The sequence below is a fragment of the Podarcis pityusensis genome, assembly GCF_964106645.2.
Source record: "Podarcis pityusensis genome assembly, chromosome: 13".
In the NCBI taxonomy this organism is placed as follows: Eukaryota; Metazoa; Chordata; class Lepidosauria; order Squamata; family Lacertidae; genus Podarcis; species Podarcis pityusensis.
In genome coordinates, this window is record NC_138038.1 from 26,927,689 (window position 1) to 26,954,772 (window position 27,084).

The 27,084-nt window shown below is 48.8% G+C and overlaps 1 protein-coding gene across 2 annotated transcripts in view; it reads left to right on the forward strand.

Moving 5' to 3' along the window:
* Positions 1-1,353: 1,353 nt before the first annotated feature.
* STAC2 (SH3 and cysteine rich domain 2) overlaps positions 1,354-27,084 on the forward strand; it is a 37,774-nt gene continuing 12,043 nt past the window's right edge. The window contains exons 1-4 of one of the 2 annotated variants that reach the window (XM_080978636.1): positions 1,354-1,929; positions 23,245-23,536; positions 25,489-25,586; positions 26,355-26,448. In XM_080978636.1, coding sequence (XP_080834762.1) covers positions 1,834-1,929; positions 23,245-23,536; positions 25,489-25,586; positions 26,355-26,448 — 580 coding nt within the window. In that variant the 5' untranslated portion in view covers positions 1,354-1,833. The remainder of the gene's footprint in view (positions 1,930-23,244; positions 23,537-25,488; positions 25,587-26,354; positions 26,449-27,084) is intronic. The other variant, XM_080978637.1, reaches the window with a different exon arrangement.

Below are 27,084 nucleotides of genomic sequence, written 5' to 3' on the forward strand. Positions count from 1 at the left end.
AGACACTTGTTTGAGATCACATCATCTAGGCTTCCCTGCAAACAAATCGGAATGAATGCTCAACACACAGGTCTTCCAAAAGTATCCTTGCAGGCTGAGTTACAGCACATGGTAGGGAAATTGGGGTGAGTACAGGTAGAGGGACCCCTGACCATTAGGTCGAGTCGTGGCAGACTGTGGGGTTAAGGCACTCATCTCGCTTTATTGGCCAAGGGAGCGGGCATACAGCTTCCGGGTCATGTGGCTAGCATGACTAAGCCGCTTCTGGCGAACCAGAGCAGCGCATGGAAACGCCGTTTACCTTCCTGCTGGAGCGGTACCTATTTATCTACTTACACTTTGACATGCTTTCAAACTGCTAGGTGGGCAGGAGCAGGGACCCAACAACGGGAGCTCACCCAGTCGCGGGGATTCGAACCGCCGACCTTCTGATCGGCAAGTCCTAGGCTCTGGTTTAACCCACAGCGCCACCCGCATAGGGAAATTGGGGAGGTTGGGCCAAAGGCTTCCTGGGAAAGGTGGCTTTTGAGGAGGGATTTGAAGGAAGCAAAAGAGGTGGCATCAAACAGGTTTCCTGGGAGGCACTTCCAAGCGCACAGGGCAGCAAGGGAAGAGAGGGTGAGCACTTTTGAGGGAGCAAGAGGCCTTCGAACAGAGAGTTGGAGGCAGCTAGGTCACAAGCAAGAATGCATCTGAGAGAGGCCCCTGGAGAGAGGGACAAGGAGCTCATGCTTGATCTCGGAGTGGTCAGGAAACCCGTGAAAGGATGAAGCATCAGAGTCAGAGGCAGGAGAGGTGAATAATTTTGGCAGCAGAGTGCAGCAGGTATGATAGCAAAGGAAGGTCAATAAGAGGTAGTATACCAGGCAAATGCTGGAGATAAACAAAGGCTTCCGTTGGCTACCAAGGGGAACAGGATTACTTGGACTCGTGGCGTGATCCAGCAGGACTCTTCTGATATTCCACTTGGCAAAGTCCAGGTCTGGACAGCTGAGGAAGAAGGCGCTCCCATCCTTTGTTTTGCTTCCAGGCACCAGCGCTGAAACATAGTGCGTGAAATTGAGGAAATCTGATTGGTGTTGACCTGCAAACACCCAAGGCAGCTTCATCCCTTCTCTCGCAAATACGCGCGTAACTTTTCAGCGAGGACCCACCCATTGGTGGAGGCGCCCAGCCTCTCTCGCCTGCCCTCCCGCCGGAGGGGCCAATGGGAAAGCGTCCTCCTACGTGCTGCATTAGCATATCAAAAGAAAAAGGCGAGGTTAATGAACCACTCGTAAAAAGGAGGGGTGGGTGGGCGGGCGTTGCGCGATCACAATAATACAAGAAGGGGGAGGAGCCAATGCGCTCCTGAAATCAAACTTGGAGGAAGCGGCAGCAGGAGCGAGACCAGCATTTGGTAGCCTTCGCCCAGTTTCTGTTGCAGAGCCCGGGAGGTGGGTGGCAGAAGAAGATGCGAATTCGCTTGTTTCAATCTGCATAAAAGGGGAGGTCTCCAATAGCAAAACAGACCCTCCGCTCCCTATTCAGAAGAGTTTAGCGGGAGGTTCCCCCCCCTCTTTAATAACTGGGTCATTTCTTTCGTCCTTATACAAGGAAGCGGGGTGGGTGGAGAGAACCCCAAATAATTCTAACCGGGGTTAAAAAAATTAATAATTCAGAGAACCAAGAATTAAGACTTCCCAGGCAGGCACAGGAAAGAAAAAGGTCGCTTCGTGGAGAGCAGGAGGAGACAACCCGAAGTTGCATCTACTCCTCGTCCATTCCTCCTCCTCCTCCGGACCCCGGACCCAGGTCCGGTCGCCCAACGGCCGGAGCAGCCGCCTCTGTACCATGACCGAGATCACGGAGAAGGAAAATGACCCGCAGCAGCACAACAGCGATCCGCAGCAGACTCCGGGCACCGCTCTCAGCCTCCACGAGACGAAGGTACACCAGGCTCCCCCTCCGTGCGATCCGTGGCGCAGACTTTCTCTTCTCTTTAAAAAGCGCAAACCTGATCCTCCTAGGTTAGAGCTGCCTCCCGCCCGGGATCGAGCGGGTTGGGGACGCTGTTTGGTTTTGTGTTGTCTGCTGTGTTGTGTGTGTCTGTCTCTCTTCCCTCTCGGAAGATGTGAGCATCTCCACACCACCCACCTGCCCATCGCTTCGGTTTGCAAACAATTTCTCCCCTAGACTCGAGCGTGTGTATGTGTGTCTCTTTGCGTCTCCTCTCCATCTCCCTTAACCGCTCGTGCCTCCCTTTCCCTGCAGTAAACGAGGAGTCCGTGGCCGCCCCCTCCTCACCCGCCAAAGCGCGCCTTTACGTTTGCTCCACAACCGCAGTGTGGGGCTGAGTTGGTTTCCCCCCGTGGACATCTCTCTCTCTCTCATATTCCTCCTATGCGGTGCACTCGCTCTTTGCATAGGGCACTGTAGGGTTACGGTGCTGTGGGATCAGTGGGGGCCCGGAGGTGGGGAGTCAAACCACCGGATTCCTCCCAGTCTTGTGACCGATTTCCCTCTCTGGATGTCGAGCGTCGTGTGTGTGTGTGTGTGTGTGTGTGTGTGTGTATAGATACGTGTGTTCTTGGCTTCCCAGTAAGGAACGATTCTATTCAAGGGGGAAAAATCTTAAGTTACCTCTTGTCTGTGTCTTATATGCCGAATCAATTCCTAGATCAAACGGCAGGATAGGAAGCCGTGCGATTTCATATCTATAGATACAGTACATGGCACTTCTAAATGCCATACAACCCGAACCTGTCATATTAGCTGGGCTCTGCGCCCCCCCCCCCATATAATCTGTGTTGTAAATAGACTTCATGCCCCGCTCTTCTCCATCGACCTCAGTCACTGAAAAGGTAAAAGGCTAAAAAAAAATGCAGTGTATATCTATCTATACCTCTGTGAAAATCTAGGATATTGGCCAATACCTAACTTAAGCTGGTATGTTTTCAAAGGGGGGGTGGAGAGGGAGGGATGTTTCATACACACACAGACACACACACGTGTGTGTCAGTGTGTGTATTGGAGGGGGAGCGCGTTCCAAAAGGTTACTAGCGTGGGAATCATAATAACATCTTAATGATGGCGGGAGAGGGGTGGGATTTGGAAACCAGCAATTTAGCCTGGTGGGTCTGTGTGTGTGTTCCACTGCAGTAGTGTGACTTATTAGCACATGCTTTAATTGCAGGCTTTGCTGTTATAATGGTTGTGTTCTTTCGCAGCTGAAAGCCTAGAGGGGGGAGAGTGTCTTGGGACCCAATTTTGGAGAGGAGGGGTGGAGAAGGAAGGGGGGGGGAATTGCTTTGCTAAATGTAGATTTATATACAGTATTTTAATTGCCTGGCTGAACCAGAGCAAAGTGCATCTAGTCCAGAATTCTGCGCAGGATCCTGGTCTAGAATCCAGCCTGTTGGATGCTTCAAAGTAGCTCCAGGATAGCACACTAAAGGGCCTTCTCTTGGTGCTTCTCTCCCAACATCTGGAATTCCAAGGAATGCTGCTCCTGTTTATGGAGGCTCAGTTAGCTATAATAACTTTCCTCCATGGAAAGTGTTGTGGTTTCTATGTTTTTCTAAAGCTGGAAGCCTTTGGCTCCGAAAAGATAACAGGCACTCAAGGAGCCACTCATTGAAAGGGCAAGTGTCTGGCACTGGCTCACCTACATCGTCTTGTCACTCATTTCCTAGAGCCCACCTCCCTCCCTCCCTCTCCATTGTGGTTTGAACAAAACAAAAAAAGCACTCTGTGCATGTTCAGAGGACTGCTGCTTTCTCCATTCCTGCAATTACTGATCATAGATTTAGGGACTTCCATACACCCCTGGAGAATGCTGAAGCTGTACATGCACCCTAAAAATCAGAATGGGGACAGAATCAAGAGTTCTTAGCTGGTGACCTATTTCACCCCAGACAGCAGGATCTTGGCTGGTTATGGTAGGGGCAGGCACTTATGGATACTGTGGTACCTCCGGTTACAGACACTTCAGGTTACAGACTCCGCTAACCCAGAAATAGTACCTCTGGTTAAGAACTTTACCTCAGGATAAGAACATAAATCGCGCAGGGACAGTGGGAGGCCCCATTAGCTAAAGTGGTACCTCAGGTTAAGAACAGTTTCAGGTTAGGAACGGACCTCCAGAACAAATTAAGTTCTTAACCCGAGGTACCACTGTACTTGCAAATGCAGACCAGAACCTCATGTGTTGCATGACACAATCTAGGCTAAGGCATAAGAAATTGGGGGGGGGGGGCAGGCTTCTTATTTTAACTCTCATCATGTGCATTCCACCCCCGCTCCAATTTGATATGAACGTCTTCATGGGCCGAGGAGGAGGGAAAATCTGTGTTGTGTGACTACACAGGCTAGATCTCCCGCCTGCTCTGATGACAGCATCTCTGCTGATGTCAGTGCTGTGACGTTGGCTGCTAATTCATCTAATATCCCAAGTAGATTTGAAATCGAGGGAGGACAAGCTGTGGTGCTGCTGCTGCAGAGGGTTTTTTTTTATCCACCCCTGACAAGTCCCAGCACAGTGTGTGTGTGTGTGTGTGTGTGTGTGTGTGTGCATTTGTCTTATGCAAGCACAACAGGACATGGTGCCGCTTTGCCCTGCAGTTCACTTTCTCGGAAGTTAAGTGTGGGGAGACATGGGGGAGGAGGTCGAAACGCAGTGTTCCGCAGGTTCCTTGCGTGGGTGAGGTACTCCCAGATGGCTCGCAAGTCTGTGTACCAAGTGGCTGTTGTTCCTCTTTGTTATTAATCATTTCTCATTAAACTTGTAATTAATTTGTAAACCTTGATCTCGTCTCGCTGCTGCTGCTCCATGCGCAGAATCTGCGAGGTAGATCACTGGTGGGCCATTTTTGGGGTGGTGGTGGGGAAATGGCGCTTTTTATTTATTTATTTATTTATTTACCTTTGTATCCTGCCTCCCCCCCCCACAAGGATTTAAAGGTGGCATGCATACTTCACCACCACCCCTCCCATTTTGTCCTCACAACAACCATAGGAGGTTGGTTAGACTGAGAGAGTGAGCAACTGGTTTAAAGTCTCCATGGCTGAGTGGGGATTGAACTGTGGACTCTCAGGTCCTAGTCTACCTTTCTCTGACCACTACACTACATGGATGTCATACCATCTCTTGATCTTTTTATACCTCTTCCAAGTGCTGAGTCTTGTTCTCTGGACTGTACCACTCCAGGTTGGTGATGAAGTGGGGTATTGTGTATTTTGAAGGTTCCCCTATGTTTGTGTGTGTGTGGTGGTGGTGGGGGACTCCCAGAACACACACACACAAAATGTATATGGGGGAGAAAGGATCATCCTAGCCTTCTCCCCAACAGGCTGGTTTTCTCTGGACAAGAATATTTGGGTGGGTAGGTGGGTGTCTTGGGTGGTGGGCTACTCAAAGATCCAACCCATCCAGCGGCAACCAGCAGTGGAACAGTCCAGGGAGAGCTTTACCACTTGAGTCCATGGACTGTATAAATCGTCCAGAGAATGGGGAGGGAGAGAGACTTGGGTTCAAGTGAGACGACACGTACAGAAGGCAGTGGAATCTTACCTCAGTAATAGTGACAGGACAGGTGTCCTTCACCACACTAGCTTAGGGGGGCACCGTGTGCAAGCCCCATAGCACACACCGACACACAGTAGCTCTGTCCTCCAGCGCCTCTCTTCTGCTCCCTGCCTTCCAGCAGCTGCACCTCTGAGGCAGCCATCTCACTCTGCCCGTCAGTAGGGCTGGCCCTGTGTGCCTTCAGGGGAACTTAGGGGGCTGGGTGTGGCCAGACTGGCTGACCCTCTTTTCCGTGGATCAAAGGTGGGAAATGAATGCAATGAATGTAGAAATAAATGCTGTGCAGCAGAAGAGTCGTGCTTCGGTGGGGGCGTGAGCTAACCTGTAGTGGCCAATCAGCTTCCACCGGGAGCCTTTCCAAAGGTCTTTCTACCTAGTCAAAGAGATGGAGAGCAGTTTTGATACTAATCAGGGACAGAAAGTACAGGATTTTTTTGGGGGGGGGAATAATGAGGCTTTTACCTGGAGCCAATTCACACGTTTCTTTTAAAGCTTTTTTTTAATGCCCAAGTTTAAAAGGCAGAGGGGAAAACAAAAACCCATGCTCTGTGCACCTGAAATAGGATTCCGCAAATCGTTTCTGCCACACCTCTAAATACCAGCTTCTGGGCCTTGCAAGAACAGGATGCTGGACTCGATGGGTCTTTGGCTTGACCCACCAGGGCTCTTCTTAAGTTCACCAGTATTGGGGTCTAAAAGAGAACAGAGCTGTCCTCCAGCCCTGGTGCATCATTACCGTAGATGTGTGTTGAGGAGGCAGTTTCATGCCTGAGGCAAAATGTGTCCCAGCTTATAATCCTGACCCCTTCCCTCACACTGTGGATTCACACAGGCACGCACAAGCACACCCAGCCCCGCATGTGGTGGTGGGAGGATGGAGGATGCTGCAGTTGCTCAGTGGTGATGGCAAGAGAATAATTCTCCTCCTCTCCTCAGGCCAAGCTTGACTCCTGACTTTTTTGGCACCTGTGGTGGAAGAACGCAAATAACGCTTCCTGTCTCTGTTAGTTAACATGGGAGACGGGAGGGTATAGTACCACCAAGATGGTCTTCTGCACAGGCTCCTTTGCGGTGCATAGGCCTGTCCACAAACACAACACGCCAGTTAGGGACTGTGCAAGAGGGTTTCACAATTCAGTTTCTATAGTTCAGTCCACACCTCACTGTGGGCCTGATCATATTCTGGTCCCTGTATGGAGCCCACAATCTGGATTCCCACAGCTCTTTTACTCAGAACTCATGGAAGAGCTGCTCCCACCCTCCACCATGAAGACGGGGGCACCCTCCTCGTGCACTTCTGATACCCTGGTTCTTATGCGACCAGTCGCTGCCTCAGATCTTCCTCCCATCAAAGACTGTGCATTCCAGAAGGCCATTCTTTGCCTGTCCGTGTAGACAACAACACACTCTTCTGTGCTGGCTCCTGGAGCAGGATGTGACCATAAACATTAGTTACCCTATTGACCAGACTTCCTCAAACTCAGCCCTCCAGATGTTTTTGGCCTACAACTCCCATGATCCCTGTGCTCATTTCTTATCTGGTCTTGGGAGTGAAAGGAGGGAGGTGAAATGGAAGCAGCTGGCTGGCTCCTTACACCTGTGTGAGTACGTTTACTTTCATGTGAAAATATTGAACATGCATCTGCTCTGCTCCCTTTCAGAGATCTAACGTCTAGACCAGGGGTCAGCAAACTTTTTCAGCAGGGGGCCGGTCCACTGTCCCTCAGACCTTGTGGGGGGCCGGACTATATTTTTTTTTTGGGGGGGGGGGGAGAATGAACGAATTCCTATGCCCCACAAATAACCCAGAGATGCATTTTAAATAAAAGGACACATTCTACTCATGTAAAACACGCTGATTCCCTGACCGTCCATGGGCCGGATTTAGAAGACGATTGGGCTGGATTCGGCCCCCAGGCCTTAGTTTACCTATAGATGCCAAGGAAAGGGGGCTGAAACTGGAAGCGTCCCCTGTGTCTATACCAAAGGCAAAATAAAACAGGGATGAAATGTATGGACCATGTCTCTTCTCTTCCTAGGAACATATATTTATATACAGGACTATTCCTGTTAATTTGGGATCATTGAAAGCAGCCTTGCCAGTGCCTCTTCAATTTGCTGCACTAGCTCAATAATAATCAGGAACAACAACAAACTACAGATGCCCTTCCAGCTTCCCCTCCTTGTCTCAATCATTTTTTCTCTTCCTTTTTAAGACCTTTTGCTCACCAAGCCCAGCCTTGAGCAGGCGGCCTGCTGTGGATTCAGGTTGCAGTGCCTTCTAAGGGAGCTTTGGCAGTGGGAGGGTGGCGGGGAGAAAATAGGAAAGAGGGGGGGGAAATAATGGGCCAGAAGGCAAATGGGAGTGGAAAGAAAGCCACGATTAACAACCTCAAAGCTTCTGAGCACATGTGGAGAACTAGAAGAGATTTCTCTGGCTTGTTCAATCTCTGGAGCTCTCAGCTTGCCTGATCTTATAGTGTGTTTTTGAGCAAACATGGTTGGTTTTGTGTTGTATTTTTAAAGGCAATTTCTAGGCTGCCTTATTTTAAGGTGTGGCATTTTGTGTGTATGTGTGTGTTTTAAGTGACGGAGGAACAGGCAAACCCTTCTGTTCCTCCTTGATCTGATTTGATGTCAAAGTGTCTTTGGAAAGAAAAGGGACCTACATCAAGGATCGTCCTGCATCTTTACGATGCGTAAGGAATATCTTTCTGCGGCCTTCACCGCAGCCCCTTAAGCAACGCAAAGAATCTAACAGACACAGTGAGAGCCGTTCCGGCTGATCTATGCTTCCCCTGCCCCTCTTCAAGTTTGGAAGTAAATTTATAAATAAAAGGCTTTAAAGTTCACAAGGAATTGGCCTTGGATTTCTCTGAAAGGAGAGGTGCTGGAGCTAGGGATTGTAGCAGAATCACTTCCTAGACTCTAAAAGCTTGCAGCCAGAATAATTCCCAGACTGGTTTGGCTGTTTAGTGACGGCAGAAATAAGCTCTGTTCATGCTCAGAGGTAGTACTCTCCCCTATCATAAACATATGAAACTCCTGTTTGCAGAGTCAAACACATTGGTCAATCTGGTACCCTGAGGTCTTATCTTCAACCTGAAGATGCCAAGCGTTGCACTTGAGACCTTCTGCATTCAAGACAGATTTTGTTGATAAGCTCTAGTGAGCACTGGCTTAATTTAAGCCAAGGATGGGGAACCTTTAGATGTTGCCGGACTCCAGCTCTCTTCAGCCCTAGCCAATGTGACTGATGGTCCTCAAGGCTGATGGAAGTTGTGGCCCTCCAAATGTTGTTAGACTACGAGTTCCCCATCCCTGATTTTAGGTCTGATAGCAGGGTCTGAAAGAGTATTAAAACCAGCATTGGGAAATTTAGATCCGTGTGTGTGTGTGTGCAAATTTAACAAAAAACATGGGGTAGGGAGAAACAGAAAATGAAAAAATGAAGGCTCTTGTTATTTAGATCCCTTAAAAGCAAGTGTAAATAGAGCATTTGGCTTGGAGCGGAGTCTGAGACAGCTGTGTTCAAACCTCTGTTCGGCCATGGTGTGGGCAACTGAGTGAGGCTGGAGAGGTTGAAGGTCATGTGCTGATCACTCACTAGGTTAGTGCACAAGGGAGTGGGTGGTGGGGCAGGCATGGGTGCTGTGAATGCCCCACCTTTGCTCGTCTAGGTTGTACCCGCTTTCACTCCCTCCTCGTCAGCGTTGCATTGCATTTCTTCCATGCGCTGGACATTACAGGAAGGGTGGTTGGAAATTAAAAATGGTGGGCCAAAGGGAAAGCGCAGTTTCCACCAAAGAAAAGGAGAGGAGCACCCAGCTTCTGCTTATTCCTTTTCCTCGTATTTGTATTTCTTTGGGCTTTATTGATGTGTTTCATCTCTCACAGTTAGAAAGAGCACTTTCTGCTCTGACTTTCCTTAGTTGCTGCGAGCGTTTCAGACCCAAAAAGGAGAATCTGGCTCCACCTTATTCCCTCTCCCTTTTCCATCTAGCTCCCATCGATTCAGCACAGATAAGAGGAACTGAGCATGCCTTGCCTTGCAGAGCTACTGGCTCAGCTTCCTCCCTGTCTTTTCAGAGCAGGGAAGGCCTATCGCCATAATTACCCTGGCAGTGGTTTTCTTGAAGCCTGCTTGGAGGGCTTTAAAGGTCAAAACCAGCACCTTGAATCCGGGAGCAAATTGGCAGCCAGCCTAGCTGGCGTATAAGATCAGTGTCATATGATCTGAATCTGGTTGACTAGTTCCGTTCAGAACCCTGGGAGATGCACATCGAACCAATGGAAGTTTCCATGCTGTCTTCAAGGGCAGCCCTGCAAACAACCTAATGCAGTAATCTAGCCAGGAGGTGGCCAGGATATAAATGACCGGGTCAGGTTCTCAAAGAAAAGAAATACAGTGCAACTTGGATATAAGACAGAAATGGGGAAAAGCACTCCTGGCTACCGCCTGGGCATCTAGGAACATGGCCAGATTCAGCTGTGCTTCTATACTGCAATCCATTTTATTTTTATTTTTTAAAATTTAAATACAGCACATAAAATGTGGCTGTTTAACCTTTTCTCTTTGACTTTTTTTTTTTTTAGAGTACATCATTATAGTAAGTATTACCAGTTAATGCAGTCGTACCTTGGATCCCAAATGCCTTGGGATTCAACTTTGTTGGCATATTAATGAGAAACTACCCTAATCCACACTTCTTGGCCAATATGCAAAACCAAACCACAGCTCCCCTTTAAAATGCACACTACGTCTAAGGTTGCAATGAAGTTCCCCAACCCACCAATGTCTACAAAAATGCATTTACAGTCGTACCTTGGTACTCGGACGTTTTGGCTCCTGAACACCGCAAACCCAGAAGTGAATGTTCCGGTTTGCAAACGTTCTTCGGAACCCAAATGTCCGACATGGCTTCTGATTGGCTGCAGGAGCTTCCTGCAGATAATCCAAAGCTGCACTTTGGTTTCTGAAGGTTTTGGAAGTCGAATGGATTTCCGGAATGGATTCTGTTCGACTTCCAAGGTATGACTGTCATTACAATTTTTAACCTAATGTATTTTGTATAAATGAGTTCCAAATTTCATTATACTTGTCCATGCAGGGTCTACATCCTATACTGTCATCCTGCAATTTTAGAGAGGGGGAGCCTGTTGAGTACAGCTACTCCTAGATTGCCAAATGATATTATTAAGTAAATAAGTAAATAAGTAAGTAAGTAAGTAATTGTTTATACTGCCATTCATCCGTAGATCTCAGGGTGGTTCACAACATAAAATCACAATATAACCCCCCCCACACACACACAAAATCCATGATTAAAAATAAAAACAAGATCAAACCAATGATCCCTTCCACTTTGCCTCCTAAATCCTAATGACTGCAGCCAGGAGCCTGAAACAGCAATGAAGACAGCACTGTACCTTGTGGTACACCATAGGGCAAAGACCATGAGGATGAAGCACAGTACAGGAGCCGCTACTTCTGGGTTAGCAGAGTTCGTAACCTGAAGTGTTTGTAACCGGAGGTACCACTGTACTGTACAGTGGTACCTCGGGTTAAGAACTTAATTCGTTCTGGAGGTCCGTTCTTAACCTGAAACTGTTCTTAACCTGAGGTACCACTTTTAGCTAATGGGGCCTCCCGCTGCCGCCACGTGATTTCTGTTCTCATCCTGAGGTAAAGTTCTTTTTCTTTTTTTCTTCTTTTTTTCCTGAGGTAAAGTTCTTAACCCGAGGTACTATTTCTGGGTAAGCAGAGTCTGTAACCTGAAGCAGCTGTAACCCTAGGTATCACTGTATCTCAGTGCTGCTCTCTAGACATGACTCTTTAGGTAGGAGGGGAACCAATGTAAATAAATGCCTATCCTACAAGCTGGTCCAAGAGGACATCATGGTCTGTGATAACAAAAGCCATGATGAGATTGCCAAGCAGAATCGGAGCCACCTTCCCCCATCCCACTCTTGATACGGGTCCTCCATCCTGGCGACCAAGCCTGATTCAGTCCCCAAACTGACGGTGAACGCCACCCGTCAGACAGCAGCAGCCCCAGTCCTAGTTGCTGCTGGGACTGACACTGACAGTAATGTCCAAGTCTGAGCAGCTGTAAGCAATTTCTTCCGCAAGGTGAACCACCCAATTGATCACAGCAGGCCTTTTAGACACGTGAAATCAGAAATCACCAGCTGGTTCTGGATCACGGTCAATTACTTTAGGAGTCAACAAAATCCAGCCACGTTTTTTGTTGTGGCCGGCACAGTGCAAAAGTAGCCACTTTCTATGCAATTTGTTTGTTACCATTTGCAAGCAAAAGGACTCCTCCTTGTAGGAGTCAGTGCCCTTCAAGAGAATGGTAAGGAATTTAACCTGGGCATTTGCAGCTACAGGGACGATCTGGACGTGAAGTGAGAAACAGTAACCATTTGGCCAGTGCCATGAACACAGGGAGCATCTAAAATTGCACCTGCTCCCTCCATGGTTTTTTGTTTAATTGTTTGTTTAGATGCTAAGATTGCTTTTGTAGAGTGAGTTGGTCGTCAAACGGAATCCATTAGAAAGCTGGGCCCGTTAGCTGCAGGTTTCTGGTGTAGAAACTACAGTGGTACCTCGGGTTAAGAACTTAATTTGTTGTGGAGGTCCATTCTTAACCTGAAACTGTTCTTAACCTGAAGACCACTTTAGCTAATGGGGCCTCCTGCTGCCGCTGCGCCGCCACCATGCGATTTCTGTTCTCATCCTGAAGCAAAGTTCTTAACCCGAGGTACTACAGTGGTACCTCAGGTTACATACGCTTCAGGTTAGACTCCGCTAACCCAGAAATAGTACCTCAGATTAAGAACTTTGCTTCAGGATGAGAACAGAAATTGCGCAATGGCGGTGCGGCGGCAGTGGGAGGCCCCATTAGCTAAAGTGGTGCTTCAGGTTAAGAACAGTGTCAGGATAAGAACGGACCTCTGGAACGAATTAAGTACTTAACCCGAGGTACCACTGTATTTCTGGGTTAGTGGAGTCTGTAACCTGTAGCATCTGTAACCTGAGGTACCACTGTATAGGAATTATAATTTTTAAAAGCTTAGCCCATGGGTAGGCAAACTAAGGCCTGGGGGCTGGATCCGGCCCAATCGTCTTCTAAATCTGGCCCATGGACGGCCTGGGAATCAGCGTGTTTTTACATGAGTAGAATGTGTCCTTATATTTAAAATGCATCTCTGGGTTATTGTGGGGCATAGGAATTCGTTCATTCTCCCCCCCCCCCCAGTATAGTCCAGCCCTCCACAAGGTCTGAGGGACAGTGGACTGTCCCCCTGCTGAAAAAGTTTGCTGAGCCCTGGCTTAGCCTCACGAAATGGGCTGGGCATGAGGGGCCCTGCACACTGAGGCACCTGCCATGTTTGTGCATTGTTCCATCTGACAAAATAGTTACCGGCAAATAAGTGCGTTTCCGTGGCAGGAATATGTTGAAATGAAACTCTGAGGGAAGTAAGATTCCCCCGCATCAGCACCACACCCATGAAGAGAGCTGTGCCTTGAAGAGACATCTGGACACTCTCCTGCTGGACTTGTTATGCTGCAAATGCAGTAATCTAGAAAGGCTTGCGGTTTGGAGTTTGGGGGCCCATAGAAGATGATAGCAGGGGAGGCTATGTAAGTAAGTAAGAGGCATGGCACACAAGGTAGAGACCAAGGAAGGAAGAATAGATAGCCACTGTCCCGATACACTGGAACCTTTATGCAGCGCCTTCCAAAAATGTTTTCAGTCATGTACCTCCCATCATGAGGTCGAGAAACTTGCCATTTTAGTAAAGGAAAGCTATTCTCAGCAATCTTAAGCAACAAAAAGGGAGAAGGCAAATAGGACTGAATATGAACCCAGGGTGGGGAAAGTGAGGGGCAAATTAGATGTTGCATGCAAATAAGCATAACAAACCCTAGGTGGTGGTTTGTTTTAATGAAAAACAAGCTCACTAGGCAGCAATTTTGAGCAGAGTGCCTAAGGAAACTCTTTGTTGGCTGTTTTCCTCCTCAAGAATCCTCCCCCACCCCCACCCACGACGGCTTTGCCTCTGCCGTTTTGGGCTGGCAGTTTTTGAACAGAAAGAGCTCACCGTTCGGCTACCACCACCACCGCCTTGCTAAAAATTGCAGTCCACCGAGGCTGCTTTCCTGCAAACCATTTGTGGGGTCCCACCTGGTGGTCCTTAAAAGTTTGATGCGAGTTGGCAAGGTGTGTCTTCCTCTTCCCCAGGGTCCCTTGGCCATATTTTCCTTGAGGAACTGGTTTGGAAATTCAGAGGTTTGGAATTTTGCATAGCCATATACGTCAGTCTTGCCATCTCTGTCAAAGGGGCTTTTTCAGACAGTGGGGAGGAGTTTGAGTTTGGAGCTACAGTTTTGCATACAATGGGTAGAAAGAATTTTGTCCTTGGCCTAGAGAAGGGTCTACAGTTAGGAAAGGATACAGATAGCGGGGGAAACTGGAGGGATTCTCAGGCAAGATGCACTCACGGGCCCCAAGGGAGACTGTTCACTGTCAAACAGCTCTTAGTGTCAGAAAGTTCTCCTGATATTTAGCTGGAATCTTTCTTGTAACTCGAAGCCATTGGATCGTGTCCTAGCCTCCAGAGCAAGAGAAAGCAAGGTTGCTCCATCCTGCATGTAACAGCTCTTGAGATATTGAAAGATGGCTAGCGTAAATCAAAGGATTGAGCCCACCCATAAGGGGAGGGGGTGGAAATACTGGTGCAAAGTGTCTACTTCACACACAACTTAGCGGATTATCCCCAGATCAGGGACATTCAAATTCGGAGGGAGAAATGTGCAAGATTGCAGTTCTTTGCAGTGGATGATGCTAAATTAATCAAAACAGGACCAACTTTGGTTCCACGTGATACCCCGGTGCGGACAACAAGCCATCTGTAAGGATGAGATGTGTGAAGAAATGGTAGGGGAAATGTTTTTAGCCATGTCCTTGTTGATCTGGCAGGGGAAAGAGGCAGAACATTGAGGCAGAAGGCTGGCAGAGGAACAGGGAAAAGATCAACCCCGAATGGGCATGGAATCTTGTGTGATTATTTGCGCATCCTGAACACTGCGCATTGGTAGGCAATGGCAGGCACCGGGAGGGGGGGTGGTAAGCAGCAGGCTTTGGCACTGTGGATGTCAGAGGAGAAAGGGGGGGAAGAGTAGTTGAAAACATCCCCAAAGATGTGAGTCTATGTCTGAGCTCTGTGTGGGAGACATAACCGGGTGACGGTGGGGAGGTGAGCACAGCAGGAAGTTCAACATTGTATATGGTTTCATAAATATGGGGGAGGAGGCTTTTTTTATATATTTTGAAAGGGTGGGAGCTGAATCTCCCATGAGACTTTTATATGCCAAGCTGTTTTCACAGCAGCTGGGTTAAAAATAGCTCGTAGGGGCTGGAGCCATACGTCAAGAAATATTAGGTTTTTTAGCTGTGTCTTGGCAGGATCCTAGGATCGTTGCAGAGGGTGAATAAGGGAGAAATGGCAGCGCCTCCTGTTTAGGAAGCTGAAGCAGGAGCAGGGAAGTTGTTTTCTTGTCCTGAGCTTAGACATGCATAATGCGGGCGCTGGGTGAAAGGCAGGAGTGCCCCCACCTCAATAGAAGTAAATTTGTGCCAGTCCTAGGGATGGTGTGGTGGAGGCCAGCTTGCCCATATTACTCCCCACCAATAGGCTGCAGTTCTGTGTAGCATGCAGTCTCTTCTGCCAGATCCTAGGGTCTAGTACTTTCTTTTTTTGGGGGGGGGGAAACAAGTTTCTAGTCCTCATGGTGGCTTCCAGTCTTGTTCCATTACTCCAATTCCACCTTGTGCTTTTTCACTTACTCATAGCTTTTCTCTGGCAACCATACATCTGGCGGAAAACCTTCAAGGCTATGTGCTTTTAAAGCACGCAAGCACACCCCAGAGAATCACATGAAGTGTAGTTTGTCAAGGATGCTGGGAATTGGAGCTCTGTGAGAGACAAACTAGTTTCCAGGGTTATTGGGGTGGGAAAGTGCTTTAAATGTATGGTGTGTACACAGCCAAACCTTTCTCTTGCTTCTGCCCAAGAGGCTACAGTTCCTCCTGTCTAAACAGCTGATGGACTTAGCAGCCGCTTCCAGACTGTAATGTTTGTGTCCAATAACAGGCACCAAGAATGGAGAATAGTGTTGTTGTTTTTTAAAGAAAGAGTTTTATTCAGAAAAACCTCTTAACACCCTCTGCAAGAACTGAAACTAAGAGCCTAAGGAACTGCCCAGGTCAATTGACTCAGAGCAAGTTCTCAAATTTTCAAGTCCTTGACAGCAAAGGAGTGTCGCTATAGCTCTACAATCACACAGACTGCTGCCGTTTTTTGGAGGTGCAATGTAAATTTGCATCCTGGCAAATTCAGGTTGCGCTGTTGGGCCTTGTGCAGTAAGGAAAGTGATGGGGAAACACACACAAAATTTGTGGGAATATCATTTGCTGAATGCATTGTGTACCCTCCTGGTTGGAGCAGGTGGGAATCAAAACAAGTACTCAATAAACAGCAGACGTCAGAGAACTTCCCTGCAAGCAAATCGGGATGTATGCTGGAAAAAATGGGTTGTACAGAGGCGACCTTGATCTGCCTTCCCTGCGCGGGGAGAGGGCGTGTGGTGTTTCTGAAGAGTGGGAGCAGAGCGGTGTATCCTTTGCAGGGCTCTTTTCTTTAGAACAGAACACATGGGATTGAATCCAGGCTTTGAAGCTGGGCCTCTTTTCAGCTTTTCAGCTTTTCCACAGATTTTCCACAAAGTCTCCAGCATGTCTCCAGCTGGTGCTTTGTTTTATAAATGAAAGGCACCGATGCCAGAAACATTAGCCTTAGTCTTATATGTGTGGGGGCTGACACTCTGTTTCAGATGGACAGATCCGCAACATACATTTAAAACACACCCCAAAAGCACATTTAAAGTACGTTACTCCTCACCCCACCCCACACACAGAGAGAGAATTCTGCAAACTGCAGTTTCCCTGTCACAGAGTTAGTCTTCCCAGCATCCTTCACAGATTAGTTCCCAGGGTCCTCTAGGGGAAGTCATGGGCATTAAATCTGTGGTGTAGGTCTTCCCAGTGGGGAGAAAGAGAGGCTGTGGACATGCCTGGTGCTGCTGCTCCCTCCGTCGCTATCTCTGCATTCTAGGGCAGCCTTGGAAAGAGATTCAAGAGGTAACCTTTTCATGGCTTATTCAAGTTTCCAGTCCTTTATGCTGAAGCCTCTTCGCTGTTCCCCACCCTGTGGTTGTACTTTCAATGAACATGGCTTTCCACAAAGAACAGACCCGTCATATTCGTGGATTTATAGAAGCCTTCCCAGCTTCTGATTTCATCCAGGAATGTCCTGTTCCTCCCCCACCCTTTCCATTGTGGCGAATAGCCATGGATAGACCTGGCTGCCTTATATCTCTTGCAGCAGGGAGTTCCATAAGTTAATTGCATGCGCAAAGGAGCAGCATTCTTAAAGGTACAGTTGGACAACAGAGCTCTCCTTGCCTGCATCTTTGCTGTGGCCCATCGGGAGTGGAGAATTTTTCTTGTGTCACCTTAGGGGAGATCAGCTGAGGGTGGGCAGAGCCATGGGCGTAGCCAAGGTAGGGCAGGGAGGGGCAGCTGCTCCCCCAATCAATAAAAATACATAGCAAACTGAAGTTCTGCCCCCCCCCCAAATCCTGGCTATGCCCATGGGCGGAGCAGCCCCAAAAGTGGGTGGAGCTAGAACCAAAGTGGGTGGGGCTCACACATTGCAACAACTCTGAAGAGCAAGAGAGATCCCATAGCTTCTGGAAGGCTACATGCAATTACTAAGGCTACCAGATTTTTTTTTTCAATGAATCCAGGGACACTTTTCAACTACAATGGATTTTGTATGGGGACTGATGTGTAAATCCGGGGACTGTCCCTAAGAAACGGGGACGTCTGGTAACCTTAAATTAGACCATGGGCCACAAGTTGCCTGACACCAACCCTGTCCTCTCTCTTAACCTCCTCCTTTTCTGCCTAATATAGATTTGTAAGTCCTTCAGCAAGGAACAATTCCATTTCTCTGTGCTTTGTGCCAGTGGTGTAGCGTGCTCTGCTGGTGCCCGAAGTGGGGCGCAGAGGGTGAATGGAGCCCACTGCGCCAGCCCAGCCCTTGCTGATGCCAGAGTGACCCTCCCCTCACTTAAGTCAGGCAGGGTCAGGTACCTGCCTGGCTGGCCGACATGGCCTGTGTATCATTCCAGCCTCGCAAAGCGGCTCATGGCTCGTAAGGCGGCATGAGGAGCCAAATGTGCAGTGTCCCTCCCTCCTGGAAAAATGCACCCAGTGCCTTCGCCCCAGCAACCCCCGCTATGCTCCTGTTCTGTGCAGCAAATAGTACAAATAGCCGTGTCTGAGTCTGACCCATCGGCAGGCTGGGCTCCTTGCAGCCCACGTGCTCATGGGGCAAGCACCAAGGTGCATTTCAGGCCCAGCAACCAGCTCCCAGCCGCCTTTGGCAAACGCCCTTGTCGCTCAGCTGGCAGGAGCTGCTGCTCCCTGGGACCATGTGAGGTGTTGCGGCTTCCATTAGCAGTGCCTGGCTTGGGAGCATGGCGGCGGTGTCTCTTTTTCTCTAGCGCTCTCGCTCTCGCTCCAATGGGCCCGGCTCATCAGCCATAAGTGGAGCTGAAAGCTTTCAAGCTCAGACTGCAGAGCCAGCTGGGTCCCCTGCTGATGCAGCAGAAAGGCAGCCCCAGTATGGTGAGCAGGCACTCTCTCCCCTTCTCTCTCACCTTGACCCCCCGCCACTCCTTCCCCAGTGCTTTATGCTTCTCTGTACTTTCATTGCTCTCCTGTTTTCGCATACTGGGCTTCAGGGCTCAGTCCCAGGGCCTGCTTTGAAAGCCAAGCAAAGCAGCAATAGAAATAGAGTGCCTCTGAGGAGGTGCCGAGTGCCTCCTTCTCAAAGACATCCCAGACCCAGAGTTGCATGCAGGCTTTAAACCTGTGTTGGTTGTGTGCAATCACTTTTTGGGGCTTGATCTTCCCAAACTGTTTTTTAAACAAATATGGTTTAAAAGGGATTTGTTGCACGCCCATCCTGCTTTTGCTGCTGGCTCAGGCTTGGGGCTGTGATTTCCTGGGATGTGATTTCTCAAACTCTTCTGGCTCTCTTAAACAACAACAACAACACTATTGTCTGTCTCCATATTTATTCAGTAGCAGCTATTCAGGATTGATACTCAGTGGTTCAGAAGTTACACTCTGCACATGCTTAAGGGCACCGTCATCGTTACCATTTTTCAACAGCAGCATCTTGATATGGGCCATGACAGAATATGCTGTGCTCCAGGCAAGCCAGGTGCCAAACCCTCCTGGGTTGAAGTCCTACATCTGCAAAAGGCTTTGGATTGTTTCAAAGAATCAGTTGTGGTTTAGCTGCCACTTGGTTCATCCTGCCCCCGTGCCCCTGACTGTAATAAGTGATGTTATCGTTCAGTTGCATACTGAAGCAAGGCACCGTCTGCCCTGCCCTGCTTGTTTGAATGTCTCTGTGTTTTGCAGGATTCTGGTAAAAATCAAAAGTTAAGAGACCCTGCAGGCTTGCTGTGACTCTTCAGACCTCCCATAGCATGTAGCTACAGGCAAGCCATAACGATTTTGCAGCCTCAGTGGCCCATTCATAAAACAGGAATAAAAATCAGTCCCGTGTGTACGTTTCAATTCCATGGGAGATCAGGATAGGTGCAGAATTCGGTACCGGGTGCAAAATCCAACCTTATTATTATTATTAAATAGCCCTTATGATTGTAAAAATGCACTTTGTATTGGCAATACCAGTTGAAATCTCCAAAGCCAGAGAAGTGGCTGCATCAGGGACAGGTCTCGTCGTCACTAGCAAAAGCAGAGTGAGCACTGCAGAATGAGACATTTAAAAGAATCAAACAAATATAGAACTTATAGAGGTAACCGAATCCAAGCCAATGTTTCATATTTCTCTAGTGCAACGCACGCACACGCAGCCCTGATAATAGTGACACCCTGTTTTCACAGGGTTCCTTCTCACGCAGATTTTTTAAAGTGCTTTGCACATTTCCATTGCTATACAAACAGTTTTGGGGGCTTCTCTTGTTTTTAAAGGAGTGAAACTGGAGAAGATGTTATGTGTGCTTGGATGGTGGCCAGTTTATGTGGCAAATGGATTCTTTCCCCTCTGGAACAGTAGCTGGAAAAGGTGCCTGGAGCAGCTAAGCAGTTATCTGCTACATAAATGCAGCCGCGCTCTGCGCTCTCTCTCTCTCCCCCCCCCATGCTGGGTCTGTCTCCAGGGCCAGCCTAACCCATTAAGCAGCGTAGGCACTTGCCTGGAGCTACATCATTCCAGAAGGCTGCAGGCAAACCTGCTGGGGGGGGGGGTGCCTTTCTTCTTCTCACCCTCGGGCCCCTTAGGATAACATGAAGTGTGGAGGTAATTCTGCTCCCTCCCCCGTCGACGCAACTTCTTTCCCACCATTCCAAAACGGAGCAAAAGTCCCTAGGATTTGTGCCCACGGCAGGAAAGTATTTACTTTGGCTGCTGCTGCTGGTGGCGGAAGCAGCAGCGGCAACAACATTCAGCCAAAGTTCCCTGCGAGATTCCGACCTGCCTTTGCACTCCAGCCTTGCGCTGAGAACCGCTTTCTGGGCTGCGTGCAGCTGCCTCCCATCTGCCAGACCTCTGCATGGCCCTGAGCCGCAGAGGAGGGCAGCAGGTGCTGGGGAGCGCCGCCTCTTCTGCCCCACCAGGCGCCTTGGCATCTAGGGTGTAATGAAGCACCTTGCAGCTGGGGCAGCTTCCCTCCCTCTCTCTCGAAACTTGATTTCCCTTTCGCAGTTCTGTTCACTCAGCTGGTTCCCGACCCTAAAAATACTCCTGCTAAGCTGCCATCTAATTGCCAGCCTTCCTTAATGCTTCTTTTCCTGCCTTGTCGGCGGCTAATCAGCTAACTTTTCCTTCCTGGCACAACTATTGCCACGCTGTTTTATTCCTCCCTCCCCTCCTTTTACATGCAAGGCATATGCCATTAGATTGGCAATAAATCAGCAGCAACAGCAGCCACTTGGATCACTGGGGAGAAATCCGGACTTGGGTCTGGGTTCAAATGCCACCTCTGCCATGGGTTTCTTGCAAGGCCAGGGGCACACTCTTCCGTCTTGAGCTCCTCCCCCAGTCTGTAAAATTCTTATTATTTATTACATTCATATACTGCCCTTCGACCAAAGATCTCAGAGCGGTTCACAAGATGAAAACACTGGATAAAAGCACAAAATAAATGTCTTAAAATGAGCATAACGGTAGTGACCCTGCCACAGAGGGACAGCATACATAATATCAATGAAGACTGTAAACTGCTTAATGGTGCTAAGCGGGTACATAGGAATATACTGAGTCAGACCACTAGCACATCAACGTTAGTGTTGTCTGCACTGGTCGGCAGCTCCAGTCTTTTCTAGAGACGCCAGGGAGTGAACCTGGGACCCTCCTGCATGCAAAACAAGATGCTCTACCCTGAGCGATGGCCCTTTCCCAAACCACAGAAGTGTGGGCTGTAGCTAATAGCTTTGATTCTGGGCTCAGCAGTATTAATACCTACGCACTGAAAAACGAGCGCTGGGCTTCCGGATTGAGCATGTCCTTTGCTCAACATGAGGTGGCAATATAACCAAGATACCCTCTGTTACCTTTCTGCCAGCCCTGGACTCCAGCACAGCCATTAGCCAGCTGTTGTGTAACAGACTTAGCTGAGTCAACTTGCTGGCTGATCTGCCATTACTGGTTGGGAATAGATGATGAGAAAAAGCAGAGCGCATGGAGTGCGCCAGAGCCCAGACATTGCAGCATCTGTGTCGGAACTCCTGCCCACAGCAATAAGCAACGGGCTGTTGCTGCGATGAGCTGGCCTGTTCCTCCAGGCCCACAAACTGGCCTGAGTGTGCTTAATTGTTGTCTCTTGTCTGTGTCTTCCTTGCTTTATTATTGCCATGTCGAGGCAGGCAGGAAAAGCATACAAAATCCTCCTTGCAGCAAGTTAACAGCCTTCGCCTTTCCATGGTAAAGTCTTCCTTGCAGGAAGAAAAGCGGCGTAGGGAGAAGGATGGCTTTTAGGAGAGAGATGGCCTGCAGGGTTAAGTATCCCCCTCCTTCCTTGCCTTCGACTCCCCCTGCCCCTTCCTCCCCACAATCTAATTTGGAGACGTTCATAACTGGATATTTTTTGTAAATCCAGGACACGTGTCTCCTGGTTCTCATCTAGTTTGAACAGGGTTAAATTGATGAAACAAACCCCTGTGTTGCAAAGAGAACGTCAGCAATGTCTAGGCAACACGATGACCATGTACTTACGTAATAGACAATCTTTTATAGAATTCCTTCAAACCATAACAAGTCCAAAATGAAATCTTTAGACTCAAAGTCTTGGGAAATCTTTAAATGAAGCGAGGTACCAGACTTTGTACGATGAAAGACAAGCTGTGAAGCTTTGTGTATTCAGCACATATGATGTCCAACACTGAACAGTGATTCCGGATATTGACTTCTGTTTCGTAGACTTCTTTGTCAGCATGGTGGGAAGATGTAGAATTGCTTCATAAACCCATCTTATTTCAAATGAATGTATGTGAATGGAAAGATCAAATGACAACAATAATACATGAGCACTGTTCCACAGCATTTGATATTTTCATTCACATACATTTTATTCAAGTTGGCACCTTTGTCACAATATAAGTCAAGACATCCACAGTTCAAATGTCAGCCCAGCTATAAACCCACCGAGCGGCACTGAACACTTGCCTCTGAGCCTCAGTTTTGGGAAATATAATGGGCATTTGCTGGCAATTTTTGTTAGGCATATTATAAAGACTACAGAGCTAGGACCGCCTCTTTCCATATGAACCGACCCGGACCCGGAGATCTGAGGCCCTTCTTAGTGTGCCTCCTCCTCGAGAGGTCCGGAGGGTGACAACACGAGAACGGGGCCTTCTCTGCAGTGGCACCCCATCTGTGGAATGCTCTCCCGAGAGAGGTTCGCCTGCTGCCTTCATTTTACACCTTTAGGCACCAGGCAAAAATGTTCCTTTTTAACCAGGCCTTTGGTTGATCTGATTTACATCCTATGCCCTTTTAAAATGTGTTGGGGGTGGCTATTGGGTTGTTTTTGTTTTTATTAGGTATTTTGCCCCTTCCCACTTGAATTTCCTTCCCTCTGCCATATATGAAGCCTCATACATCTGCTGGCTTCAGACACCTTTTTCGTATGTGCTTTCCCTGACCTGCAAGATGAGATACTCCCCCTGTTATTACTGAAAGTTTGTTTTTATAATACTTTTTTTTTGTTTGTATCTGTTTCCATGGTGCTTTTGCCTTGTATTGGTGCATATTGCTTAGAGAGCTTTTTGAGTATTAAGCAGGTTAGAAACGGCTTTTAAATCAATCTAAAAAACGAATATATTACGCATTTTGAGCACTTCTCATAGTCGTTTCCCGATACGGTTGTTTGTTCTCAAGGCTTGGGAGGTCCAGTAACGGCCCAGAGAAAGCTCGGCAAACTTTCTACTTGTGTCCCCCTCCCCGCAAAGCGTAGCTTTTCTTATTTTCTCCTCTTTCCCCCACCCTCTCTCCCACCTGCCCTTTAGCTGCAGCGTTTCAAGCGCTCCCTCTCTCTCAAAACCATCCTGCGGAGCAAGAGCGTTGAGAACTTCTTCCTGCGCTCCAACAGCGAGTTCAAGCTCCCCTCCGACGTGCTCCTCAGCCCCCCAGATTCCCTGCCGCCACCGTCTCCGCCGCCGGCCCTCACGGAGGCAGAGCACTCTCCCAGAGCGACCCCCAGGGCTCTGGCCCCCCTCAAGCCCATTAAGACGCACAGCTTCCAAGAGTACATCTTCAAGAAGCACAACCCTTGCGAAATCTGCCACCAGCTTATCGTAGGTACGTATTTGAAGGCCTCTTGCTCTCGGGTCCTGACTCGCGCTTTGCAGTTCTGGCTAATACATGTGCGTCTACACACACAGAGAGAGAGGTACCCTCCACTCTTGTCATCTTTCTCTTCTGCCCTTTACCACCGGCATCCGTGGCTGTCTTCAAATGTTGCATTATGGCTAGATGTGGAGATGACCTTTTCGGCCCTAGCTTTTGCATCCTTAATAAGCATTAGTTATTTGACGCTAGAAGATGCTGGCGCAAATGAGCCTCAGTGGATGCCGGGTGCTAGCGTAACTCATCTGTTTGGGAGCGGAGGCTTTTGCAGCTGGGATGCAGCCAGCGAAGGAGACATCCCAGATTCTGCAGCTGGCTGGCGAGAAGCTGCTAGAGGGGGAATTGAGGCAGGAGGGGCTCGGTGGTGGCCATGCCATTTGCTTTCTGCATATTACATAGGTGCCTGCCGCCTCCTGCCAGTTCCTCGACATCTTTGTTCGTAAATGAGCAAGTATTTCAAAAAACGCCTCCAGTTCTCACAACGAAACTGACCTGGTTAACATTGAAGCATCTTATTGCAGAAGGAAGCGAAGTGTAGGAAACAGCTGCATCTCTCTGTACAATAGGTGGTGTTGTCTATCAGACTACTCTTAGGCAGTGTTAGAACGAGGATAGAAAAGCTGTTCGCCTCATGGCTCCTGGGTTATGGGTGCAAAAATAGAAAGTCTAGTTGCCATTGAGTCCTTTTTTACAAGGGTGACTTGGGCTGCGGCCGGGGAAGCGGCACTTCGCTGTGCAGCAGCGATCCTATTTTGGAGTCGTGAGGGAACGCGTTTCTCCTCCTGTGCCTTCAGCACCACCAGCGGCAGTTTTATTCTTGTGTCTCAGTCGCCGTACATGGCAGCCAGACTTCTCAAAGGGCTCGCATTCTGACAATCCCCAGTCGCAAAATGCGCCCAGTGCCTGGCTAATTGGGATCCTAGGAAGCTGCATTATACCACCTCAGATCATTGGCCAATCTAAGCCCAGTTCTTTTGGCAACAGCTGACAGCAGCTCTCCAGGGTTTCTTCCCTGAACTTGGGATCTTCTGCATGCAGAACATGTGCTGCACCACTGAGCTATGCCCCTTCCTCCCTTTGTCTCCTTTCTTGTGGAAATTTTCTCTCCCCAGTTCATATTATACACACACACACACACACACACACACCCCACCTGCACAGGACCTTGTGAATGTAAGATCCCTGTTGGATCAGACCAAAGGACCATCTAGTCTAGCATCCCACAGGGACCAGCCAGCTGCTTCTGGGAAACCCATGAGCAGAGCATGAGCACAAAATCCCTCTCCCACTGTTCTCCGCCAGCAACTGGCATTCAGAGACATGGTGCCTCTGATCCTGAAGGTACAGTATATAGCCGTTGTGAGTTATGAGGACTCGTATCTGCTGATAGCCACAGAATTGTACAAGGGACCCGGAGGGTCATCCAGCCCAAGCCCCTTACCCTCCATAAGGACCCAAAATGAAGTGAAGGACATGAGGCAGGAGTTGGTAATGCAGGTGAGCTGTGCATAAGCAAGCTGCCAGCTAGCTCTGCGGAAGCTCCTTTTATTGGCACAATATGCAAAACCAGATACATTTGGACTGTGACCTTTACACATCTTCCAATCCCGAGATCGTGGGGTGGTGCAAGGTTATTTTGGCACCTGTTTCCACAATTACATTTTCCCCTTGCACAATGTATGATGAAGCAGACAAAGGTCACAGACAGGGCACGGTAGACCACTAAGAGAGCAAAGGGTTAGATAGAGGGCAAGATGTTCAGACAGCTGTGGCTTTATCTGTGGGGGGGGGGGAGTGTGCTCCACACCCCAAGGTCACGTGTGCAGACATCTGAGGCTGCCCGCAGGCTGCCCAGCGATCATTCCTACACCAAAATATCTCTGTGTGTTTGTTTTGCCTCACAGGGAACTCCAAGCAAGGCCTCCGATGCAAGACATGCAAAGCCAGCGTTCATTTGTGGTGTTCAGAAGAGGTTTCCCACCAGCAGTGTCCCGGCAAGACGGTAAGTGGCTTGCACGAGTCAGCACCCAACGGAAAGAGACAGAGACAGCTGCAGCTTCTGAGCTGCCTCATCAGCCCCGCAGAAGGGAGAAGAAGCACTGCACTCCCTTTGTGACCTAACCCATCAACCAAGACAAGGCACAAGGCCCCACACTGTGTGGCTTCGCAATTGCCACAAAAAGAAGGCAAGGCAAGGAAGCTTCGGTATCGCTTTGGCATTTGAGTAATAGAATTGTAGAGTTGGAAGGGACCCTGAGGACCACCTAGGCCAACTCCCTGCAATGCAGGAATATGCAGCTGTCCCATACAGGGATTGAACCTGCACCATCTTCTAACCAACTGAGCTATCCACACTGCAGCTGCAGATTTGCTGTCAACTTAGAGCTTGCTCCCATTTCTCAACTTCTCGTAGCTCTCATGCGCACTGAGGAGTTCACAGCAGCGGATAGCCTGCTTGGGCGAGTAGCCTACCACTGGAGGACTCCACAGACCAGCTTCTGGGAGCGGATAGTGCGAAACTGGGAAATCCCCATTTTCAACAGCTCATGTGCGGAGTTCTGTGCTGTCCTTCATCTAGCCTTGCACTCTCTCTGTCTGAGCTGCTGGATGCTGGAAAAGTCACATGGTTCGCAGGCTACTAATCGCCAATAGGGCAAAATGGTTCACTTTCTGCCTTGCCTAACCCCCTCCGCTCATGGAAGGCAGAATGTGCCCACAGTCTGGTATATTCACAGAATCCGCTCACATTCTTCCCACTTCTGCTCCTCAGCAGGCAACCTCTTTCCGACGCAATCTCAGCTCCCCGATGCTGGTACATGAGCCGCAGCCCCCGCCAGCAGCCCCCAAGGAGTCCCCCCCTACAGGTAGGAGTGGACTGGTCCACAGAGGGCTGGTGGGTAATGGAAAACAAAAAGACTGACAGCAGCTCAGCCTTTGGGAAACACAGTCTTTTGGATTTGAGGCTTCCCAGATCCACAACAGTAGGAAGAAGTTATGCTTCTGTTATTAGGTAGCTTCCGGAGGTGGGGACAGGGAAGGGAAGTCATTTGACTTTCAGGCTGTTGCGATTTATAGAGGCAGTGGGATACTTTGGGATTCACGGAAGCCAACTCTACCCTTTTGTGGGTGCAACTTGAAAGTGGGGAGTTCATTAGTCTTGGTTGGTGGAGATCTCCTTCACCGTGAGCAATCTTGCAAACCCGCCGTGTTGTTAAAATAAGTAAAATTGGGTCAAGATGCTTTAGCTGAGCCTCAAATTATTTTAAAGGTTGAGTCTTAGCCTTCCAATGTTGATATAATGCAGAGGACTTTACCCCCTCCCCCAGATGAAGCCACCTCTTCCCCATGAATTTGGGATTGGGGTGAGCAGGATGGAGTGGGTCTATAGACGGGTCTGAACCCTGCAGTTTTGCAGTTTACAAATTCTGGTGTGTGAAAGAGAGGGTGGGAGCAGATAGATAAACTCAGAATAGTGAGGTAGACTGACTTGATATGAGGCA